This window comes from Cotesia glomerata, linkage group LG7 (genome assembly GCF_020080835.1).
Source record: "Cotesia glomerata isolate CgM1 linkage group LG7, MPM_Cglom_v2.3, whole genome shotgun sequence".
NCBI lineage: Eukaryota > Metazoa > Arthropoda > Insecta > Hymenoptera > Braconidae > Cotesia > Cotesia glomerata.
Window position 1 is genome coordinate 12801886 of NC_058164.1, and position 25358 is coordinate 12827243.

The following is a 25358-nucleotide window of genomic DNA, read 5'->3' on the forward strand; positions in this document are numbered from 1 at the left end:
GATTTTTCGGAAACCCCCAGACAGCCGGTAAAACAGAAAACGATCGCGCAAAAAATTCGGTAAACAGGTTCCTGTTCTACCATCAGTTGGTAAAACAGAAAGTGATCGCATTAAAAATACAGTAAACAGATTCCTGTTTTGCCATCAGTTGGTAAAACAGGAAAATGCTGGGAAGTGCGGATTTGGACGTATGAGTGTGTCTACTATTTTGTAAAGGTGATAGAAGGTTTTCCTTTTCACCACGATGTGTAATTATTGTTACTAAATAAATGATTTCTATTGTTTCTTCTATTACGTTTGTTATGGTTCAATTGGACAATCCCCTTTTTGACCCTGGACATCGGCGAGCTCTAAATTCGAGCCGGGGATTTATTGATACTGTCTAGTACGGTCTATTTTAGGAGTTTTGGATCAAGCGAAACTGGACTCGGGTTAATTTAGTAATTTAGATAATAAAAGGGGCTAAAATCTCTATTATCACCAATTTTACCCGTTACAAATTTTTGGCGTCGAAGATCTACGTCTCGTGAGCCTTTATTAGAAGGAGATCCTTCTCCTCAGAGATCTTCGGAACTTCGAAGATCTACGTCTCGTGAGCCTTTATCAGAAGGAGAACCTTCTCCTCGAAGATCTTTGGAACGTCGAAGATCTACGTCTCGTAAGCCTTTATTAGAAGGAGAACCTTCTCCTCGGAGATCTTCGGAACGTCGAGGATCTACGTCTCGTAAGCCTTTATTTGAAGGAGAACCTCCTCCTCGGAGATCTTTGGAACGTCGAAGACCTCCGCTTCGGGAGCCTTTAACTGAAGGGAAACCTTCTCTTCGGAGATCTCTGAAAGGTCGAAGACCTCCGCCTCGAGAGCCTTTATCTGAAGGAAGACTTTCTCCTCGGAGATCTTTGGAACGTCGAAGACCTCCGCCTCGGGAGCCTTTATCTGAAGGAGAAGCTTCTCTTCGGAGATCTCCAAAACGTCGAAGACCTCCGCCTCGTAGGCGTTTGTCTCGTGAACATCGTTCTCCTCGGAGACCTCCTTCAATACTATCGTCATCATCTGATACTGAAGACAATGAATTATATTTCAGTAACGGGACTTCCGTTTCCGGTGCTATAGTGTAGAGACGTATGTTATCTCAAGTGGTCAAAATTTTTAAAGTTTTGTGAGTTTCGAGTAGTGTAGGAGAGTGGGGAATAAAGCGGGAGATTGAGAAAAAATCGGAGTTCGGGTGGGAATATTAATCGGAGTTAGATTTTGGGGATTAGAAGCTGAATTGGGGGTAGCAGTTTAAGACCTCGACGAGGTAGAGGTTAGGCAACTTGCTGGTGAGGGGTACAGAGGATAAGAGGGGTATAAAAAGGGAAAGGGTAAGTGGTGCTGGGCGGTAATAGAAAGAACCAAGGACACATTGGTAACTGTGGGACAGTTGATAAGGTAGAAAGTAGGAAAGGGGACATGCCGAATGGTAAGGAAGCTAATCAGGCGGGAAGTTCAAATTGGTTTCAGGGGAATTTTAAACTAGGGAGGTCATCAAGTGTAGGGGAATTAGAGGAAGTAGGGTCTGGGGGCAAAAGAAAAGACAGGGATTCAGAGTTAGAGTGGAATCTGGAAAAAGATAAAGAAGAAAGGGAGCTGATTAAGAAAACCAAGCTACAAGTTAGGACGATCAATAAGGGAAAAGAGCTCAAAGCTGGGGAGATGGAGACCTTAATGAAAAAGTTAGAGGATTTGGATGAAAGAATCAAGCAGGAATGCAAAAAAGTTAGTGATGAGGTAGGAGTATTAAGAATGGAGGGTAAAAAGGAAAGAGAGAAGATGAAAAAGATATGGGAGGCTGAAAAGAATATAATGAAGGAGAAAATAAAGGGGATCGAAGATAGACTCGACAAACTTGAGCAGGAACGCGTGATGGTAGGAATGGTAGAGGATGGTGGCGGAGAGTGCTCTGGCAAAGTGTTGGAGGCAGAGAGAAGGTTGAGAAAGCTAGAATGGGGCGCAGAGAGAAAGGAAAGAGAGTCAAGGAGAAAAAATGTAATAGTTAAGGGTGTCACAATGAAAGAAGGGGTTGACTGGAAGAATGAAGTAGAGAAAGTTTGGATTAAGATGGAAGTAGGTTCCGGGAAAAAAAGTATGAGGAAGATTGGGGGACTAGATAAGGAAGGAAAAGGCTTGGTACTCGTAGAAATGGAAGGGATCGACAAGAAAAAGGAAGTAATGATCGCCAAGAGTAAGTTGAAAGGAGAAGACATCTGGATAGAGGATGATTTAACCTATGAAGAGAGAAGAATTAAGAAAATCATATCACAAGAAGCGGCGAAGGAAAGAGCTTACGGTAACTTGGTGAAAGTGGGGTACTTGAAAATGTGGGTGAATGGAAAACTGAGACTATGGGATGAGGCAAAAGGGAACTGGAAAAACCAACAGGGAAAAGAATAAGGGAGGAGGATGGTAAAAAGGGTGGGGTGGGCAGAAAGAAAAGGGAAAGGAGTAAGAGGAGCAAAGAATGTACGTATCAGATTTGCTTCTGGAACGTAGCTGGGGTGAAAAACAAAGAGGAGGATTTCTGGGTAGGTTTAAGAAAATGGGACATCGTAGTGTTACTGAGACATGGGCTAATAGTAAGAAATGGATGGAGGTGAGAGAGTCCTGGAAAAGGGGATTCAAATGGGACATACAGGAGGCAATAGTTCCCAAAGGAAGGGGTAGAGCAAGAGGAGGTATACTGATCGGAGTTAAAGAAGGAATAGAAGTAGGAAAAAAGGGGAAATGGGATATAGAAGGGTGGGTGGAAAGAGAGGTCAAACTAAGAGAAGAGTGGTGGTGGGTAGTAGGGGCATACATCAATGAAGATCTAGACAGGAAGAAAAAGCTCATGAGCAGGTGGATGGATGAGGTATGGGATAGACGAATACTAATCGGAGGGGATGTTAATGCCAGAACTGGAACAGACGGAGGAATTAAAGTCGGAAAAGGACATGAAGAATGTAGTATAAGAAAATCGAAAGACAAAGTAATCAATAAAGAGGGAAAGGAGCTATGTAGATTCATAGAGAAAAGAGGATGGGCAATTTTAAATGGATGTATTGAAGGAGACGAAGAAGGAGAATGGACTTTCGTAGGGGAAAGAGGCTGTTCTGTAATAGATGTGGTGATGAGTGATGAGAGAAACCGTGATAAGATATTAGAATTAAAAGTAGAAGATAGAACAGAGTCCGACCACCTCCCGGTTTCGGTGAAGGTAATAGCTAAAGGGAGTAGAGAAGAAAAGAAAGACAGGGAGACAAGGCAGGGGACAGGTAGAGGATTATGGACCAAAGAAGGAATAGAAAATTTCAAGAAGGTCTAAAAGACGAAGAGACAAATAGAGGGAGTGTTGAAGAAGAATGGGAAAGCCTAAAAGGGAAAATCAAAAAAGCAATCAAGAAGTCACTGAAAAAAGGGACTAGAGTAAGAGGAAACTCGGGTTGGTGGGACGAGGAATGCAGAATAGAAAAATCTAAACTAGGAAAAGCTCTAAGGAAATTTAAGGGTGGGAAAATGATAAGAGAAGATTACATTAAGGAGAAGAAGCAATACAGAAAAGTCTGCGAAAGAAAGAAAGAACAGGAAAGGCAAATGTGGGAGGACCAGGTCAAAAACGCAAGAACAGAAGAGCAGATTTGGAAGATCGTAAACGAAGGGAGGAAGAAGAGAGACGGGATTAATAAAGATATAAAGATGGAAACATGGGATGTGCACTTCAAAGAGACCTTTGGGGGAGTAGAAGAGAGGAGAAGCTGGGAAGGGGTGATGGAGGAAGAAACGGAGGAGGAAGAAGAGCTAGGAGACATTGAACTAGAGGAAGTTAGAGAAGTGGTAAAAAAATTAAAAGATCACAAAGCAATGGGGGGAGATGGAATTCCAAACGAAGTCTGGAAATATGGAGGAGAAACGATTGAGGCTGAATTATGGAGTATATGCCAAAAGGTATGGAGGAGGGAGGGATGGCCGAAAGAGTGGAATGACGGAATAGTAGTTCCAATTAAGAAAAAGGGGTTGGGAAAGGAGGCAAGTGACTACAGAGGCATTACAATCACACAGACTGCCTACAAGGTGTATGTGGGTATTCTCGAGAAAAGGTTGAGAGAGGAGGTGGAAGGAAAAGGGAGGTTGCCGATATCACAGGCGGGATTCAGAAAGAAAAGAGAGACAATAGACAATATCTATGCCCTGAACTACTTGATCAACCGTGAAATACATAAGGAAAAAGGGAAATTGGTGGTTCTGTTTGTGGACTTCAAGGCTGCCTTTGACTCAGTGGACAGGACGGAATTGGTAGAAGGAATGAAAAAGAGAGGTGTAAATATAGGCTTAGTGAAGAGATGCGAGGAAGTTCTGAAGGAAACGAACGGCAGGGTGAGGGTGGGGAAAGATATAGGGGAGAAGTTTTGGACAGTAAAGGGAGTCAGGCAGGGATGCCCTCTGAGCCCGCTGCTGTTCATTCTTTTTCTAGCAGATCTAGATGAAGAATTAAAGAAAGGAAGATGGGGAGGTGTGGAACTTTCAGGGGGAGAAAAAATATATTCCTTAGCATATGCTGACGATATAGCTCTTCTAGCAAAAAATGAGGATGAGATGAAGGGGCTAATGAGAACTTTAGAAAGATACGTTGAAAGGAAAAAGCTGGAGGTTAACGTGGCAAAAACGAAAGTGATGAGGTGTAGAAAAGGAGGGGGCAGAAAAAGGAAAGTGTTCTGGAACTGGGGAGGGAAGGAGGTAGAAGAAGTTGATAGGTACACATATCTTGGATACGTGCTCAGAGCTAATGGTGAACAGGATTTACATATACGGGAGAGAGTAGCCAAGGGAGCAAGAATGTTAGGACAGGTATGGGGGCAGGGAAAAAGGAAGTTCGGAAAGGACTGGACAAAGAGAGTTTGGCTGTTTGACAAACTAGTATGGTCGGTTCTTTGCTACGGAGTATAGATATGGGGGTGGAAAGCTAGAGAAGAGGTAGAAAAGCTTCACGACAGGTATCTGAGATGGGTGATGGGGGTCTCCAGGAGTGTAGCCGGGTATTTGGTCAGAGAAGAGCTTCAGAGAGATAGGCTGGAAGGAAAAGCAGGGATCAGAGCGTGGAGCTTCGAAAAAAGAGCTGTAGAGGGAGGAGGAGGGGAAATAGTAAGAAGATGCAGATTGGAAATGATAAAGAGAATCAAAGCGGGTAGAGGGCTTTGCGGATGGGAAGCGGAGAGAAAAGAGTACTTCGAGAATAGAGGATGGAGTCTAGACGAGGTGGAAAGAAGGTGGGAAGCGGGCACGATGAGAGGGGAAGAACTGGTGAACATAGAAAAAAGGAGGCAGGAAAGGGAGAGATGGGAAAAGATTCTGGTTTCGGAAAGCAATAGAGATTATAAATTTATTAAAGAAAAGGGTATACCGGGATATCTGAAGAAGGGGTGGAGTGAGGATAGATGGTGTAGAATGGCTAGATTTAGGCTCGGAGATTTCCTAAAAGGGGGGAGATACTGGGAGGAAAGAGGAAAAAGGTTATGTGAGGTATGTGGGAGGGAAGAGGAGACTTGGGAACATGTTTGGGAAGTGTGTTCAGGGATGGGGCTTGAAAAAGGCTGGCAGGAGATGAGAATGGAGGTTCTGGGAGGAGAAGGGGAAGGAGAGGAATGGATTAAAGGGATAGAAACGTTATGGGGTCGCTCAAGGATGGCGTAGGGTATTCAAACAAATTATTAGAGTAGTTAAAGGTAAAACTAGAAGAATACAGCGAAAACGGAAGGCAAGAGGATGAGTGTGGATGGATGATGTATGAGAGAAATAGCGGTTTTTTCTTGGCCTCGGCCTTCTTTTTTTCCCGCTTCTGTTTTTTCTGTTTTTTTTTCTTTTAGTTAAATAAGGTGATAGATGTATATATATTGATAGCGCTGATTTCTCGATCTCTGTAACTAGGTTAAGACTCGATGTACATAGAATATAAGATAGCTAAAATTAAGTATGTAATTTTTGTATGCGGAACGGGGGTCCGCTATTGTACCCCTAATTTTGGGCAATAAATTCTATTACTACTACTACTATTTCAGTAACGAAGATGGAGATGCCAATGAAGATGTACATATTACGAGAAAGGACCTTCGATCCGATTTGAAATCTTTTCGACGAGTTATTTTATTAGGCTTGAAAAAATATTCTAAAAATATTCTTAAAAAGCGACACAATCGAAATACTGGCATGGTAAGTGTTGACATTATAATTGTATAACAAACTTCTGAGCAAAAATCACAAATTTGTTTTTATTATTGCATTGAAATTATCAGTAAAACTTTAGATTTTTTCTCTAATTTTGAAAATGATTGCAGGTTGAATTTTTTGAGGGCGTTTTCCTCGAGCAGAAGTGGCTCCTTAAAGCAGCTACTGCTAGAAAAATGAGTCTGCGGGCGAACCATGTTATGCGAGCTTACTGGTCGCGAAGCAAACGCATGAATCTTTATGCGAAAAATCCAAAAGGCTTAAGGAATGCTATTGAAGTGCAGTCCAAAGAGTATCAGGACTTAATAGACATTTGTAATGCTCTGCCAAAAATTAATAGCGTAAGAAGAAACAAGAAACAAAAAACTGATATTAATATGTACAAGTGGGTCAGAACATTTTTAAAAAATGATAGATTCCAACGAAGATATGGAAAAAAACAAGACCTCGCAAGAATACAATCAAACGTGCACAGTCGGTGTAAATTTTCACAGTTATGTGGTTTAATTTTTTTTTTGCGATTTTTAGGAAAAGTCTCGTTTTTTTTGTATTTTTGATATGTTTTATAAGCAAATAGTACATCTTCCAGTAAAATTTGTATTGGAAAAATAAAAGCAGTTCCTTTTTAGTTATCTATTTGTTATTCACCAACTCCTTATTTTTAATTAAATTAACCTAACAAAATAATCACTAAGTTTACATAAATAAAAAGATATCTTTTAATTAACAACATAAAATGACATTAATGTGTATACTAACACGATTAACTTGAAAAAGATGAATAATCATTGAATATAAAAAGAAATCTAAATAATTGAAAAAAGTTTTTTTTTCAATGAACGTGGTTTTTTTTTGGTCGTAATTGAGTTTGAAAGTTTCACGTTCAAACGGTTCTATTTTGGTTTTTTTTTAGATTATAACCAAAGAAAACCGGATTTAAACCATAATTAGCGGTTTAAAAACGGAAATTTTTCGGTACAAACTAAAACGCTAGGGTATTCGTAAATATTAGTGAAAAAAATTCTGTTTATATACTTTTTCAAGTGCTCCAACATAATTCAGGTTAACTATCCGTATGTATTATTTATTGATATAATTTTGAAACGGGTGTCTTGTTTCCCTTGGTCGCCCCTTTTTCTCTTTAAGGGCGCCACTGGATTTTTGGACTTAGTATCCAGAAACTGGACCAATCACTTTTTAATTAATTTAAATAATCAAAAAAAAATTGTAAGACGTCAGCCAATATCAATATCATTAAGTAAATAAATAAATAACTAATAAATATTCATTTCATTTCAAATTTCTTAAAAAATATAGAATCAATTTTTAATCAATGCATGTATATTTTTTTTTAATACTCATCAATTCTATTTCCATGAATACTACGAACTATTATTAAAATAAAATAGAAATAACAAATAACAAAAATTTTAATAATTTATTAAAATGAAACTTATTATAAAATTATTAAAAACTACACGTTGCCTTTTTGTCTTGTGACTTCGATAATTAAAATTACAAGAATAATACACTCACTCTAATCACTGTGCTAGTCACTATAATTTTCAAAAGACCGCGCTAAAAGTCTAAACGTAAAGTTGACGCATGCGCAGTGCAAATATTTAGAATACAAATATTCAGCTAACTAAAAATGTTAATTAAACAAAAAATAAACAATTTGAAGTTGGAACAAACGTTTTTTATACATGAACAATCATAAACAAAGGTTTATTGACCCGCATTGCAAATAAAATATTAAAAAATGCGATAGGGGGGCTAGATAAAGGCACATTTTTAATAAATTTTTTTTTAAATAAATAAATCGAGAACGAACAAATGTTTATAGTGAATAATAAAGAACAAACGATGAACTAACAATGTAATAAAAATAAAGTTCAAAAATTGAAAAAAAAAAATTCTAGGGGGCTAACATTAGTGAGCTAGCTTCAAGAGGATAGTTTGCTATGAAAAATACGGCCTTTGCAAGATTTAGGTTGGTAACGTAGAAAAGTGAAGTAAAATCTTAGAAAGACTCTCACATATGTTAATAGAATAAAGTGTCGTTACTGTAATTATTTTGTTATTTATTGACTTTTTAATTCGAGTAGAACAGTGTTACATTTGGATAATAAACTTTTTAAATGACAAAAAATATCAAAATATTTTTTTTCAATGATTCTAAGATATTTATTTTGATGATTGTTGCCTGTAGGTGGCATCACGGGCTAATTGAGCGAAAGTTTGAAACCACGATATTCCTTACATAGTACGTATAGTAATTATGAGTTTGATGACTTGTGTTACAGTGTGGAAGCAGTTCAAAGTTATCCAGGTTTTCTTTCTCGCTCTTGTTACCGTTTTATGAGAAATTGAGATAAAACTGCGGTAACTTTTAGCAGCATCCACTGTATTTACTAACAACAATATGACGACAGCAATAAACAACAAAAAAATAATAATTATTATTACGAAGATAATATGAACTATGACATTAAAGATAATACTGAAAATAATCATAGTGATAAAAATAAATTGAAAATAAAAATAATTGTGATAATAACATTAATCACCATTATTGTTATTATTATTTTTTTCAAATTATTTAGCGTTGATGTATTAAATTCAAATTTATAACCATCTCAATTACAAAAAATTAAAAAAATTATGTGAAATTAAATTCTTCCAATTGATAATTCAATTTATCAATATTAAATTCCAAACTGTACGAAAAATAAAAATCCAATTTATTAATATGACAATTTTATGAACATATATTTTCCGCGGGAAAAGTACAAATTTTGAATTAAAAACTTTTTCAATTACAAAAAATGTGAAAATTCCTTCTCTAATTCCAAATCTGGAATTAACTATCAAACAACTTTACATACTTATTTTTTTTAATCCACAGATTCGGTAGAATCTGGCGCCAATTTCCGTTCAAAAATTCCGTTGCAAACGGAGCGCCAGACTACCGAATGTGTTTACTGTAAGCATAACGGTATTTTGAGGTTGCAAATTTTTATTTAATTCTACGGTACTTCTTGTTCCTAAATTGTATATTATAACAGTAATTTATACTTTATTTTACTGATATTAATTAATTACAGTCGATTATAACAATTAATCTACTTGAAATTATTAAATTTAATCAGCACAAACTATAGCAACGCAAAAATTTAGATCCTGACTTTTTTTCGATGTAAAAAGTGACATGCCAGAGACTACATAATTCGAGAATACATAGTAATCCTCCACTAGATGGGAAACTACAGTTAAAAAGAGATATTTCACGGCTTGCATCTACATCCGCCAGGGTGCGCTGAAATTATTTTTACATAAACTATAGTTCCAAGCTCACTAAAGTTAGCATCCCAGAGTTTTTTTTTTTAATTTTTTAACTTTTTGTTTATTATATCTGTAGTTGGTCGTTTGTTCTTTATTATTCACTATAAGTATTTGTTTATTCTCCATTTATTTATTAAAAGAAAAATTTATTAAAAATGTGCCTTTAAGTTAGCCACCCTATCGTATTTGTTAATATTTCGCTAGCAATACGGGTCATTAAACCTCTGTTTATGATTGTTTATGTACATAAAACATTTTTTCCTACTTCTCATTGTTTATTTGTTTTTTAATTAACATTTTTAATTAGCTGAATATTTTTATTCTGAATATTCGCACTGCGCATGCGTCAACTCCACGTTTAGACTTTAGCGCGGTCTTTTTGAAAATTATAGTGACAAGCACAGTGATTAGAGTGAGTGTATTATTCACACAATTTTAAGTATAGAAGTCACAGGACAAATTTTTATTAAAAATTTAATAATATATTTGTGATTAAAATTATAGAAATAAATATAAATGAGCATTAGGCTACAACGTTGAATTATATTATACTAGCCGTTACCCGCCCGCTTCGCGTGGCGTACAATATACGCCAGGCGCGAAAAATATTAATTTTGTTATCTAACTACGTAAGTAGTTATATCATAAATTAATTTTATGAAATTTACACACTCAGATAATAAATTAGGGCATTATAAATTTATATGAGTTAAAAATAATGATTGACACAGCTTTCCACATCACCATGGAGGTACTGTGTCATGCGATGCGTCCCCGTTATTTTACATGGCGGGATCCCCAGTAGGCCTACACCATGGATAGATGTGAGCATGAATGTCAGGGTTTGAAATATGTTATTCATATTCAATTTATAAAAATATAGATTAAATATGAAAAATTCAAACTCAGGCTATCATGTTCACGTCTATGAAAATTAATTTAGCAGATGTTTAATAATTTTAATAGCTTTTTAACAAATAAATTATGGCAAAAAAAATTATTAAAAAAAATTAACATCTATAAATTTTAACAAATTAAAAATGCAGTTTTTTAAAAATAACTTTTTGGAATAAATTTGGCGGGTAACGGCTAGTTATTTATAAATCTAAAACTATCAGAAATATTTATTAATTAATAGTATTCTCAAAAGTATAAAATTAAATACTTAAAATTTATTTATACACGACGTTTTTGGTTTTTCCAATTGGCTGAAGAATGACTAAGTTGTCAGGTGAACTTACTCTTGAGCATGCCACGTAAAGTTGACCATGAGAGAAACAATCATTTCTTAAATCAATTCCAGCCATCTTCAAACTCTGCCCTTGTGCTTTATTAATTGTCATAGCATAACAAACTTTAACAGGAAATTGCAGACGTTTGAATTCAAAGTGATAGTCTGATGGAATTAACGGAATTCTTGGAATGAATACAGTTTCTCCTTGATATTTTCCGGTGATAATTGTGGCCTCAATAACATTTTTGTGTAAGATCTTGACTTGGAGCCTAGTTCCATTACATAATTTTGGAGGGTTTAAATTTCTGAGCAACATTATTGGGGTGCCAATCTTGAGATGAAGAACATGAGGAGGTATTCCTGGTGGATTAAGAGTATGTAAGAACTCTACAGGGTAGTGAACAACGTCTTCGTCCTCCATTACTGTGTCTACCGACTCATATCTTACTTGCTCAGTTGGCAGTTGCTCCAGTAAAAAGTTATTAATAGAATTAGCTTGTTCATTAGTTGGAGTGAGAATAGCTCTCTCTTTTAACCATGAACTGCAATTTTCTCCAGCCTTGTCAATATTCGGGTATATTTTTTCAGTCAAGGTGATTAAATCTGGGACAATATCACAACGAATGCAAGAAACATTTATTTTTCCGTCTTCTTCTGGGATCTTACCGTCACCTATGTCAATGAGTACTTTCGAAAACTCCTCAGCTTGTGGATGTGGTTGAAGATGAACACGCATATTGATAGTCAAAGATAGAACTTTTACCGAAGGCCATAAAAAGGATGACTTGATACAGGCTTGAATTTCATCAGCGCGTGTTCCTCGTGGTACAACAGGCAATGTTTGTCTGAAGTCACCAGCCAAGAGAACAACTACTCCTCCCATAAGTTGGTTGCAACCTCTGATGTCTTGGAGCGTTCTGTTCAGAGCTTCAATAGCTTTTTTGTGAGCCATTGTGCACTCATCCCAGATAATTATTTTTGTTTCTCTTAGTACATGAGCTATATCACTTTGTTTAGAGATGTTACAAAGTGGGGACTCAGAATGACACAAATTTAGAGGTAATTTAAATGCAGAGTGAGCTGTTTTGCCTCCATCAATCAAAGTCGCAGCAATTCCTGAGGAAGCAACAGCTATAGCAATTTTGTTCTCACTTCTAATTTTCGAGAGCAACAAATTGATTAAAAAAGTTTTTCCAGTACCACCTGGAGCATCAAGAAAATATAATTGCTCAGAATTAGAAATAATCGAATTCAAAATTTTACTGTAAACTTTTTTCTGTTCTAAGTTTAACTTAGGAACATTTTCAGCTACAAATTTATTCAAATAGGTAGTGTCATAAGCCAATTCATTCAGATATTGACGATTGGTGAAAATAAATCTTTCCTCTCGTGATGAGGAGGGGAGACCGAACTGAAGAAGTGTCTTTCCCGACATTGATATAACAATATCTTCAATCAAATTGAGGCATTTGTTGTAAATAATGTCAAGCATCAGCTCGACATTTCCATCTTCTCGTTCTATCTCTCTCCTAATATCTTCAGAAAAATTGTCTCGGTATTTCTCCCATAATTTCTGTGGGTCGCCAACATGACAAAAAACTAACATGATGGCAAACAGCTCACGGATTTTGAACGGAGAATCAGAGATGCAAGCTTCTTCTAGAGTGTGATCCCAATTAGCATCATCTTCGAGAAGACCTAGTGCTCTACATGCTGCTTGAAATGTTGGCTGAATTACTCCATCAACAGTTTTTAAAGCAGAAAATGATACTGGACCTCGAATCTGATGTAATAGAAGACGCAGATAATAACACTCGGCATTACCGGGATGAACGGTATACACTCTACCTAAAACATGATCTTTCTTAACTCCTAAATAACCTGGAACATCCTTACCTTTTTTCCGCCTTTCAAAGTGGTTGTTCTTCCATACATAGTAAGCCGGAACTTCAAAGTATAAAAGAGTTTTTGCAAAATTATCACAGTTGCAAAGTTCAAAAAAAGCCATTAGAGTTGTCTTTGGTGGATTAACAACTTTATCAATTACATTTCCTTCTGTGAAGTAAACTCGTTGACCGTTTTCAAGATGTACAGCAAGATGCATGACAGAAGGAAATCTGTCATGAATAGAAAAACAAAGTATGCGCCAAACCGCTTCAGAACTACTAATGTAACGTCCTGCTTGGTACTTTTTCACCTCATCAAAATCCTCAACGGTAAACGCTGCTTGGTCAGATCCTTTATTAAGGTAGTTACAAATGTATTTAATAGACTTAACAGAATTACAATATTCCACATTAATATGAGCTTTAAAAGTACGGGACAGAACGGGATTGTACGGGACTACCCATCTATTGTCAACTTCAACTCCGTTAAGGGTTATTTTCATTCCACCATCTGCTGGAGATTGTCTGCGATACTGAGGATAGCCATCGTCTCCAGTGACAGTTTCTTTTAAAAATGCCTTAGGATATCTTTTAGTACACTTTCCTTCAACCATACAGGGTGACTTTGAGTCGAAAGAACCACATGGACCATGAATCATGGTTGATTTTATGATTTCAAAAAGATCTGGATCTAGGTTAGGATCAGGTAATTCAGCGCTTATAATTTGGTCAACAGACTCAGATCTTATTTTTTCTTCCAACCACAGTAGAATGTGAACATGAGGAAGTCCACGTTTCTGCCATTCGATAGTGTACATGTGACATTTTGTTTTACTAAAAATACTACCCACTGTAAGAAGCTTCATCATATGTTTTACTTTTACATTAAAAACTCTCGCTACAATGTCATGTCGATCATGTGATTTTTGACCTTGACGCAAAAGCTCTGTTATTTCTGGCCACTTGGGATTGCAGGTGAAAGTAATAAACAAATCTGGCCGTCCATAATGTCGAACATATGTCATTGCATCCTGAGTTCGCTCATGCATATAATGGGGTCCACCAGTAAAAGAAGAAGGTAACACAACCATTTTTCCCATAGTTGATGATTGTCCATCATTTTTCGTCAAAGCATCCTTTAAATGAACATATTCCTCACTTCTCAGCTTTTTTTGGTTATTACGGATCCAGTTAAGTCGTTCAGTCTCAATTTTGGCATACATGTCTACTAAAAATTGATTTAAAAGATTACGAAATAATAATAAGCATCCTTCTTCACCATCGCGTTCCATAATCCTGAAGCTGTAAAATTCTGAAGCTGACACGGTTTTATTGAGAGGAGTCTTAGTCTTCTCATCACGCTTCGGAATATTAATGTGATATCCACCTTCTCCATAACAAAACATCAATGGGTATTGCAAAGCATCATAAGCACGGTGTGTCTCGCTGATTCGCACGACTTGATTGCTTCTGCTTTGGAGAACGATATCTCGTTTTTCAAAATCCTGCCCAACGATAAGGACAGCTACTTCCCTAGCTTGAGGAGCATTAAAGCGACCTTTATGTTCACCAGAAGGTTTTCGATCAGCATTAATCACGACTTTGAACTCCTTTTGACCTTTTGGAACTGAATCTATTGCAACTTTAAAATCAAGAATATACTTATTGTGATCATGAAGCATCATCTGCAATTGATGAGTTAGATTTGAATTAATTCCAGGATAAATGCCACAACGAATATCTCGTTCACTATCATCATCACCAACAAAATATATTTGAAGAAAAGAAGACTGTTGATCAGAGCTAGCCATTAAACTCCCTATTCTGTGGTAGACCTGTCCTTGAATTTTAAATGTTGGCATAAAATTACTTTCACGTACCTGCTTTCCTCCGAAAGACGTCATTTGAAAGCATCCATTATACTTACGAATATTAGAAAAAAAATGTTCTGATAATGGATGCTGATGAGTAAGTAAACTATGTAAGGGTTTAGGATAAGGACCAAGCTTAGACAGTTGACTTTGGCGCTACTGCAGCACATTCCTTCAGTTTCATCTTTCCATTTCAGAGCACGACACCAAGAGCAAGGTAACCGTGATCCAAGATGTACAATTTTGTCTTTTGAATAGTCAATTTGACAGTTGTATTTAAAACCGGAAAAAGCCTTAGAAGTCCAGGGCAATAATTTAGTTTTTGATCATTTTTCGAGATATATAACTGAATTTTCTCTAAAAATAAGTGGATTTCTGGCCTGATAATTTTTTTGAGCTTTTTTCTTAACTTGAACGATGTAATAAAAATAAAGTTCAAAAATTAAAAATAAAAAATTCTGCGGGGCTAACTTTAGTGAGCTTAGATCCAAGGGGATAGTTTGCTATGAAAAGTGCAGCCAAGGCGAGATTTAAGATGGTACCGTAGAAAAGTAAACTCCAATCGAAAGGACTCACACACATGTTAATGAACTAAGATGATTTGCTTGGAATTATCCTCTTATCTTATTTATTTACATTGAACTTTCAGCGGGGAAGTATTAAATTTAAATTATCTTACTATATTGCTTTAATAACAAAAAATGTAGAAATTATATGATCTTTTTATACAAATAGAATCTTTGAGTTGATTATTAGATTTTCAATACAAACTCAAAAGTATACGCGGCTTAGTCATATTAAGTTTTTTATTGCTACTATCTACTATGAGAAAAACAAAACTTTAATTTTTTTATTAGCATTTTAACTCTAAAATTAAGAAACAAACAACCTATTATATAATTATCACTTTGCCTGCAATAATTTATTTATTTATGACTTTTTAGTATCGCGCGGGAAAAATACAAACTTTAAATTAAGAATGTTAAAATTTCTTTATGAATACAAAATTTCTGTTATAAACTATCAAACAACCATACATGTGTATGTTTTTAAACATATTTTTCTAATTAAATTTTATTTATTATTTGGACTAAATACGCAACGAGCTAATAGTTCGGTCAATTTAGACATTCGAAGTTACATAAAGTCCCAACAAGCTGAATTTCTGTGAAGTTGTTCAAAACATAATTATAAACAATGTCTAGAAGTTCCCCATCATTCCCCTGTAAGGAAAAAATTTAATTCAAGGTCAAAGGTAAAAAAAATGAGTTTTTCGCGATTTTCAGCAAAACGGTAAGTTTTATCATAAAAGTATTTCAGACAAAAATTGTAGATCATAAAATTATCTATAAAAAATGTATCAAAACTTTTTTTCTTACGAGCCACCGTTTCTGAGATATAACGATTCAAAAAGTTATAAAAGTTGTCATCGTCATAATATACACACGTTTCCACGCCACCTATGAGGTAGTGTACTTAGCGCGTTTTTTTTAACGTGGTTTCCCCAGTAGGCCTACTCCACGGGTCAGTTGTGATCCTGTTTAATGTAAAAATATTGCAAAATAACAGAAATTTTCAAAGATTGGGAAAGATAAAAGCGATGTAAATGAAAAAAAAGTGTTGAAGTTAATTCGTCTTATTCGTAAGTTTCAAATTCTTGTTCTTCTTCTTGATCTTCTTCTTGTTCTTCTTCTCCTGCTTCTTCATCTTCATTTTGGATGCAAGTAAATTGCGTCAATAGCGATGTATCGCATGATACTTCGTCGGAGTCAAACGAATCCTACATTGTTTGTGATTCAATACTAGAGCACGACCGGCCTTGACAATTTGTGCATGCCAAAGAACAAGACAGTCCGACTTTTTTACAACCACATTTAGCACTGCATCCCTTTTTGCAGTTGCAAAAAATAGTGTTCAGCAGTTTTTCCGGCGCAGGTGGAAGTAAAGTTTGAACTGGCTCTAATATATTGTTGACCTACTTCCAACCCCAGTCTATAGGGTCTAGCTGATAACCAAGCCACACTTGAACTTGGTAATATACTCGAAAAAGATGTTGGTGAGCAGCAACTGAGGTTGGAGGAAGACAAGCTAATTGAACTTGTTTTTTATTTTTAGTATTTTTAACGAAACATGCATATCGATGCTTATCTAAACAGGTATTTTTTTTAGGAGCTCCGTACATAGAAAGAAGAAAGCGGATGTCGTTGGTAATAACTTCTTGTTGAGTTGAATTACTCATTTTAAAAACTTCAGCACATTGAATTAAATCTTGTTTTTCAAACATTTTGAAAACTGCTGTTTTACCCCTCCTGTAAAATGCAGAGGCAGATGTCGTATCACAGCCAGTTATTGCGTGTAAAAATAGTACATGATCTTTACACTTTACTAAAGTAAATAAACTTTTTGATGAATATATATCTGATTGATGCTGTGCTTTTCCTGGTTTTAAGAAAAAAATAGTTTTTTCAGTTGGCGTTCGAGCAGTGAGTAATACAAGTAAGTCAACATCTTCACCAACAACAATAGTTGTATTTGTCAAATTGAATTGCTCTATTGCTGTTTCAATAATCAATACATCAGCATCATTATTAGCTTGTTTTACCAATATATTTTCAGCCGTAAACTTTTCTTTCAACATTGAAATGAACCGAGACTTGTTGTAGGTATTTGTAAGAAATTTCATATATACATACATATATATATTATATAAAATATTACAACTCTAGATGTATATACGTGGCGTACTCATGCATATTATGACGATAACAACTTTTATAACTTTTTGAATCGTTATATCTCAGAAACGGTGGCTCGTAAGAAAAAAAGTATAAATACATTTTTTATAGATAATTTTATGATCTACAATTTTTGTCTGAGGTACATTTATGATAAAACTTACCGTTTTGCTGAAAATCGCGAAAAACTCATTTTTTTGACCTTTGACCTTGAATTCAATTTTTTCCTTACAGGGGAATGATGGGAAACTTCTAGACATTGTTTATAATTATATTTTGAACAATTTCACTGAAATTCAGCTTGTTGGGACTTTATGTAACTTCACTCTCATTTTTTGGTCTAAATTGACCGGACTATAACATTGTTTAAGTTTTTACGATCTTTTAGTCGTTGCCTGTAGGTGGCATTGTTATTTAATTGGGCGGATTTCAAACAACGATAATCTTTAGATGATTACCTAGTATAATTATGCGTTTGATGCATAGTGTCACTTGCTAACAACAATATCATGATAACAATAAATAATAACAATTACTGATAATGGTAATCATAATAACAATAACAATAATAATAAAACTGATGATAATAATAATAATGACAAAACAAAAAAAAAAAAAAAACGATTATAATACTGAAAATAATTATATCGGTAATAATAAGTTGATGATAAAAATAATAGTAATAATAAAATTTATCATTATCACTATTATTACTGTAACAACTATATTGTTGTTATTAAATTATTCGGCATTGAAGTATTAAATCTAAATGAACAATTTTTTTTATTTAAAAAAATAGTAAAATTTTCTTTATATTGTTATATCCGGCGTGTCGTCTATAATACAGGGCCTCCCATTCCAGCCGAAAAGTACAGCGCTTGCATATTTAGGGAACAACAACCTGGACTGCGCGACAACTTACTCGTAGCCGAAGAATACACATTACCGCGCATTGTCACCTTATCAAAGGAACCAATTAATTAATTAGTAGCCCCACTTAATGAATCACAACCGAGGTGATAAAAGACGCGAACACCATAATTCGACAGCTTATTTACACGGTGACATCGTCGAGCCACGATTCGTTTTGACGATAATCGAGATTCCCACAGTTCCAGTGACCTGGTCCCACTCTCAAATTATTTTCTTCTTCTGTGAGTTTATAATCGGCGAACTTTTGTTTGCTGGAGTCGTTACTCCGGTTACGAACTCATATAAACTTTCAACCTTTGTTTTATGTTGTTATTAGTCAATAAGTGAATAGTGTAAGTTAAGACGTGTTTGCCCATAGGGCCATTTAATTGAATATAAACCTAAAAACCTGAATCGAAGTGTTTTGTCATTCATAAGTTAAGAACATTCAACCATCAATTTCCAGTCAGCAGGAGGAAGCGAGAAGCCAAGCAGCGGAAGTCAAAGGTCCAAGTCTAATTAAAGCCGAATCATCGTTGGAATTAGGATTCGCAAAAGTAAGTGGAGGATATTTTATTGTTTCCGAGGTCGATTGTCTTATTTAAGGGGCCCTCTCCGGGGTTTTCACCTTCGCGAACCCATAAAATATAAACTTAACGATTCTTTCGTTAGGGAAATTCATCTGTTATCCGAACCTCCGTTAATCCAGCTACCGCATTTTAAGATCTTATTTTTCGGACATAACAGACCTGAATTTTTGGTGGCAGCGGTGGGATTCGAATGGTGATCCCTCGTATTCGAAAAACTACCCCGGTTCGAAATTTAGTGAAAAAGAGGTATTTCCTTCTTAACTCCTCCAAAATTTTTCCCAAAAATTTTTTTTTTTAAATTAATAACCACACCAAAAATTAAAATTTATTTTTCTTTACTTTAATATTTTATATATTTCGTTATTTTACATTCCGCTAGTTAAACGAAAATTAAATTTAACTTCGATTCATCATTTGATACATCCAGCGTAATTCAACTCTAATTTTATTTTAAACTTTATATAAATTCAATAATAAAATAAAAATTTTTTTTTTCTTTTTTTGCTGACGTTTGAAATTAGCCATCAGCTAAACTGTTCAAATTTCTTTCCTTTTCTTTTATTTTTTTTTTTTATGCTGACTAATAATAATTTTTTTTTTATTTTGATCAAAACTTAATTCTATTTAAATCAAATTTACTGACAATTTATAAAAATTTCTCTTTCTTCTATCTTTATTATTTGATTAGGATATTCGATTCTATTTAAATCTCTTTCTTTCTTTACTTTAATTTTTAAATTGCTAATAAGAAATTATTTTTTATTATTTCTAAAATTAATTTTTTTTCTCTTTTCTGTTTTCAACTTTACTTTGATTTTGAATCCGATTTTGATTAAAAAGTTATTGATCATTTTGTATGTGAATCTATATCAAATATCGCCTACTCAGATTGTGCTGTATACAAGCACATCTTCATAGATTGCTCACTGCCAGCCTGGTGGGCTGTAATTCTAGCACCTTGCTGCTGACAAGGAGTTTCTAAGCAGACGAACGTATCGCATTCACATAAGTCACTGATGTTCAATTTTATTTAATTGGTCGGTTGATTCCATAGATTTTTTTTTTTATTACTATATAGTAATCTTTCTTTTTTCTTATTTATACTTTTTCATTATTCTCGAATTATTAAAAAGCTTATTACTTCGGCATTCAATAACTCGAGCTGGCGTTAGCCATCTACTCGAATTGTGCTGTACTCAAGCACATTCTTATAAAGAAGACCTTTGCCGAATTTGTATGCTGTAATCTTAGCACCAAGGCCTTGACAACGGACCTTTAAGTAGGCGAGTGACACGATTCGAGTTATATCCACGGTAATAATACATTGAACATCATTTCATTTTTTTACCATCGCTTCCTACTTCTTATCTTTTTCTTCACTCGAGATCTGAAACCTCACACGTATGATAACTAACCTCGTAGTCCGGTTATTGTACTCCACAGCTGTAACTTACTGACCTAATTACCGGTAAAATCTAAATTATAAGTATTTCTCAAATCAAAAGAAACAAATTTTTTTTCTCCTCTCCCTCTTTTTCTTAATTTTTTTTCTCTCTGCCTGCCCTAGAAGTTAAGAAAGAAATTTCCAAAATCCTTAGTAACGATTCGGCCCCCGAAAACCTGCTTAATTATTTAAAAACCGGAGAGGTCAGCCTTTGAATGCACAGCCAGAATCGGAAATAAGAATATCACCTTTATCCACGGAAGTAGTTATAATTGACGTGCATCCATTCAAAATGCCGTGGATCTACCGATCTAAAATTGGCGATGCCTAACAACATCCCAATTCTTCGACCACGTACCGCAACAACTACGACTTGTTAACTAACCGAAATGGACCACAACAAAGAACACCGAAAATTCTACTTCCAACAGCTCCGAAGAAAATTAGCCGATGCTGACCCATGTGCAGGAGAATCTCTAGAAAGTTTTTACTATTATTTACGTGGTCTAATTATACAGTTTGGAGAATATTCATCTCCTTTAACTCGTAAAGTAATAGTACGGACACTCCATCAGAATCTCAGTTGACACTTCTTATCATTTTTTCCTCCGGATCTGCAGGGCCAAGTTTCAAAATTCAATCCAAAAACTCTAGATGAAGTGAATCGATAAATAATCGAGAAGCAACTCAAACCGAAGTGGAGCTAATTTTTGAAAATTTCAGGGACAATTGTGAAATTCCTATTGTTACCGTCTTCACTTCTGTTATATGCTTGGAATCATATTTTGACACAGTTAGTGAACTTAATATTGTAAAACTCGAATCAAGAAACTGCACACCCTTCTCGAAATCCTACCATTCTCCTGAGATCCTTTTAAATCCCAAAATTACCTATGAAAGCTCCGAATTAGCAAGTAATCTTAGACTTATAATCGATTTGAAACTTGTGCCGGAACCAAAAATTTCGCAAAAATTTTCTATCCAATCCTCCTTTCACGACATCGAACCTTATGATATTGATCCTTACCGAATTCAAAACATCCTACAGTTGTTTTATTCGAAGAGACCCAAAAATTTTCAAGTCTACAACCTACGAATAATAAAAACTGATGTCAACAAAAATACTAAATTTAAATTTAACATCTTCGCTCTACTGTTAGCATCTTCAAAACTACCGAAGATTCGAATTAAAACACCTCCTGACATGTCTTCACAGTTAAAAATCACTCCTCTCGATAGATTTTTCTTTTCTTTTCCTCACTTCCCTCCAAGATAAAAGTTCCATTCCAGAAATGTAACCATTCTCTACTGAAACTTTGAATGAGAATTTCTTCCAGTGCGGAATAAACGCTCTTAAAATCTTTAATACTGCTTCATAATTATTATAATTAACGGAAGCAAATAAGGGTTATTAATCGTTTTCAAGCCTTTTTAGTAAGGTAAGAAAACTTATGAGATAAGGTTAATCACCACATGGCTACTTCCGTGAGCCTAAATAGCGTTGAGCTGTAAGGTTCCAACTTGTATTAAGAGAGTTTATTTGCATTTGTTCGATTCTCTGCGTCGAAAATTCAATTAAAAATGAAGGCAAGTCTGTTCCTTTAAAATAAAATAAAAAAATATTGAAAAAAAAAGGAGGGGGGATGAGTAAATAAAATTATTTAAGAATAAATAAATAGAATCTCAAAAGTTTCTAGACCAGAATTTAAAATTTCTTTTAAAATAAAGAATTTTCTCATTTTAGAGAGAAAATAAATAAATTCATTCGATTTAAATTTTAAATTTAATAATACGAAAATTTCTACAGAAAATAATTTTAAATCCAAAAAAAGAAAAACTTACTGCAAAATTCGCTCATTTTTTTTTTACCAGAGAGAAATCTGTTAAATTTAAAAACGAAGTTGTAACAGGGTAAATTACCCTTAATCGATAAGTCACCAGAGATCGATAACTTTTCGACTAGCATTTGAGCGCATCGATCTTCGGGCCTAGAGAGAGAGCAGGAGGGGGTATTTTTGGGGTCGTTATATAGACGAGCCATGCGTGGTGTCCGGAGAAGTAGTAAAGTGTTGGAACGAGTAACATCAAGAAGTCCAAAGAAGGAAGCGAGTATCAACCATAGAGTTTCTTCAACCAAATTTACACCAGGTATTGGACTTTGGTAATGATGAGCCTTGGGGCCATATACCCGGCTCATCAAACACACTACTTCTCATTTTATTTATTCAAGTTTGGATAATTCAATTGTTTAATAATTTTGCTTAATAATAATTAATTATTTTAATCAATTTAATTTCTTAGCTTGTGAACGATTCCTCCTGGGGATTTTACACCCGAGGAATGTTCTAGACCTCCTGGGTTTAGGTCGTGAGTATCTAAATTGTTAATTCAGCTGGTTAATAATTATTAACATCTTAAGATTGGCTAAATTAAATTCATCTTTTGATTAATCAAATTTAATTAATTTCTGAACATTGAGAATTATTCCAATCAGCAACTCACGACTGGTCAAGCTTCGGTACCCGAGGTCGAGCTTAGTACGCTGTAACGAACAACGGAGTCCATTTTGAGCGCGCAAATTCCTTGAGAATTTTGTGACGCAGTAAATTTACAATATTAACAACTGGACTATTATTATAAATTATAACAATTGAATTATCATTTATTAATATTATTCGTTACAAAAAAAATATTATTTATTTAAAATAATTTATTGAGAATCGGCTACTGAGTTTCGACGCAATTGAGATCGAATTAACCGTGGATAATTTTTCGTGAATTTATTTTATATTGAGACAAATTGTTTTATTAATTATTTATAAATCGAAAAATTCCACGTGGTTATTTATATATTGAACTATGGAAGACTAAAATTATTATTGGAAAATTAAGTATTGAGAAAATTGCGACGAAATTAGAAATTGAAATAACCGCGGATGATTTTCGGAATTTATTTTTACATCGATATAAAATTGTTGTTAATTAATTATCCAGTCGACAATAACAATAATAATAATTGTCTAGTCGGAAATTTCAGGCGGTTGAATCTTATATTGAAATTGAAGCCTGTGAAAATTATAATAAGTAAAATTTAATATCATTGTTCCGGTAGAAATTGTTATAAAACTATTTATTGTGTGGATTACGTCCGAGTAAAAATTTAGTTAATTTTATAAAGAATGTTCTTCGAAAGAATTTAAGTTAATGCGCAGAGTTAAGCTCGTGTTAAATTTGGAATAAAAGAAGCGTCGGTTTTAAGCCGGAATTTTAAGAAGTAAATTTTGTTAATTCGTGATGAATAATTTATGGTTTTATTGTAAGCTAATGACTGAAAAATTTTAGTGAAAATTAACGTTGTAAATTTTGGAGTTAATTTTGTAAAATTTTAATTAGTCAAAAGTAAAGTAGAGTCAGTGTGTGTGGAGAAGAGTGGGTTGTGAGTGGGTGAGTGCTACCAGCGTTCCTTCGCATACGATTAGTCTCTTTGCGAGGTGTTTCGCTGGCGTAGAAGCCGTTGTATAGACGCCAAGTGGGGTACAGCGGTAGTAAGGTAGAAACCACAGTATAGTCGCTCCATAAGAGGGTACTGTGGGATTAAGCAATTTTTTGTAAACTCGCGGGAGGACATTGGTCTACGTTTAGTCACTGGGTCGACTACTTTCGTGAGCCGAATTAGAAGCCGTTGTATAGACGCCAAGTGGGGTACAGCGATAGTAAGGTAGAAACCACGGTATAGTCGCTCCATAAGACGGTACTGTGGGATTAAGCAATTTTTTGTAAGCTCACGGGAGGACATCGATCTACGTTTAGTCACTGGGTCGACTACTTTCGTGAGCCGAGTTAACGAGCCTTTGCATACGATTAGTCTCTGCGGGGTGACAAAGCGGTAGCGTAGAGTTGAGGAGAGTAGTAATAAGTTGTAGCATTAAGTGAGTTAGTTGTAAGTGAGTGTGTGTACGTGCAAGCGCAAGAGTTGTTAAATTCTTTGTTAATAAATTTTGGTACCGTTGTTAAATAAAAATGTATTCATTTTCAGAACCACCTTCCCCAACTCTCTCTTCCCTGTAGATTAATTGAATCAGCTCTGGTATCCGGTTCCAGGAACCGAGAAAATAATCCTGGTGGCGCCCTGGTAAATCTTAGAGTCAATTGTTGAATATATTGTTGTTGTTAAATTTTACTAAGGGCCAAATGAGCGGGAATTAAACCACTTGTTACAAAGTAATTTTTTCTTTCTGGAGAGAGAATTACCGCAATGGTTATATTATTTAAATATAAGTTTTGATAATCATTACAATTTTTGATTTTCTACAAAATTTTGCTTTTTTTAGAGAAAAATTTTTTTTTCATTAAAAATAAAAATATAAAAAGCGAAATAATAAATTATCTTTTATTATATTAAATAAACTTGTAAACTTTTTAGAAAAGTGTCAAAAATTCAATCTAAATAACTAAATTCATTAAAAATTTAAATTAACACGATTTTTGTTAGGAAGAAAATAAGTAAATGAATTACATTATTTTAAAAGTTAGCATCTTTACTTAGAGGAATTACCACGGAGTAATTTTCGAAATTTCAAAGTAAATTAAAACTGTTTTTAAATGTCATTGCGAAGTATCACGACCAACAGTATAAGTAATCTTCGTGTCATCCGGTCAAACTTTCCATCAGTCTTCTTCCAACAAGAATATGAGCAACTACATCAACAGTACCTCCGTCAGTAACGTTGATAGTATCCGAAAAAAATTCCGTAATGACATGCGATTATTAAGTTTCCATGGGGCTTACGAGTTCCTAACCCACTACACCGAAGGCAACTTCTTGGAATAGAAAATTTTTAAAACGCAAGAAGATACATTCCCCGTCACTAACTCGATCTCGAATGGGTTAAAATTAATTCGCCAACTTTGAACGTATTCAACTAGGGCCCGGTTATACGATTCATCATCAGTTGTTGAAATTTGAGCAAAAAAGGGGGGGGGGGAATTCAGTACTTGACACAATGCCAGATGGAGTCAATAGGAGTTACTATCATCGTGGAGACGCAAACGTAAAAATTACGCGAGAACCACAGTACAACTGGAAGTAACGCTGCTGCTAGTTGA

The 25358-nt window shown here is 34.9% G+C and overlaps 1 protein-coding gene across 1 annotated transcript; it reads right to left on the reverse strand.

The window, feature by feature from the left end:
* Positions 1–10752: 10752 nt before the first annotated feature.
* LOC123269604 lies at positions 10753–14604 on the reverse strand. The gene has a single exon (XM_044735438.1). It carries the CDS (start codon positions 14602–14604, stop codon positions 10753–10755), a length of 3852 nt encoding a protein of 1283 aa, XP_044591373.1.
* Between the last annotated feature and the right edge of the window lie 10754 nt (positions 14605–25358).

What these genes read in the sequence shown, in the direction of transcription:
- LOC123269604 (XM_044735438.1), bottom strand. Translation starts at nt 14,604, where the DNA reads ATGACGTCTTTCGGAGGAAAGCAGGTACGTGAAAGTAATTTTATGCCA.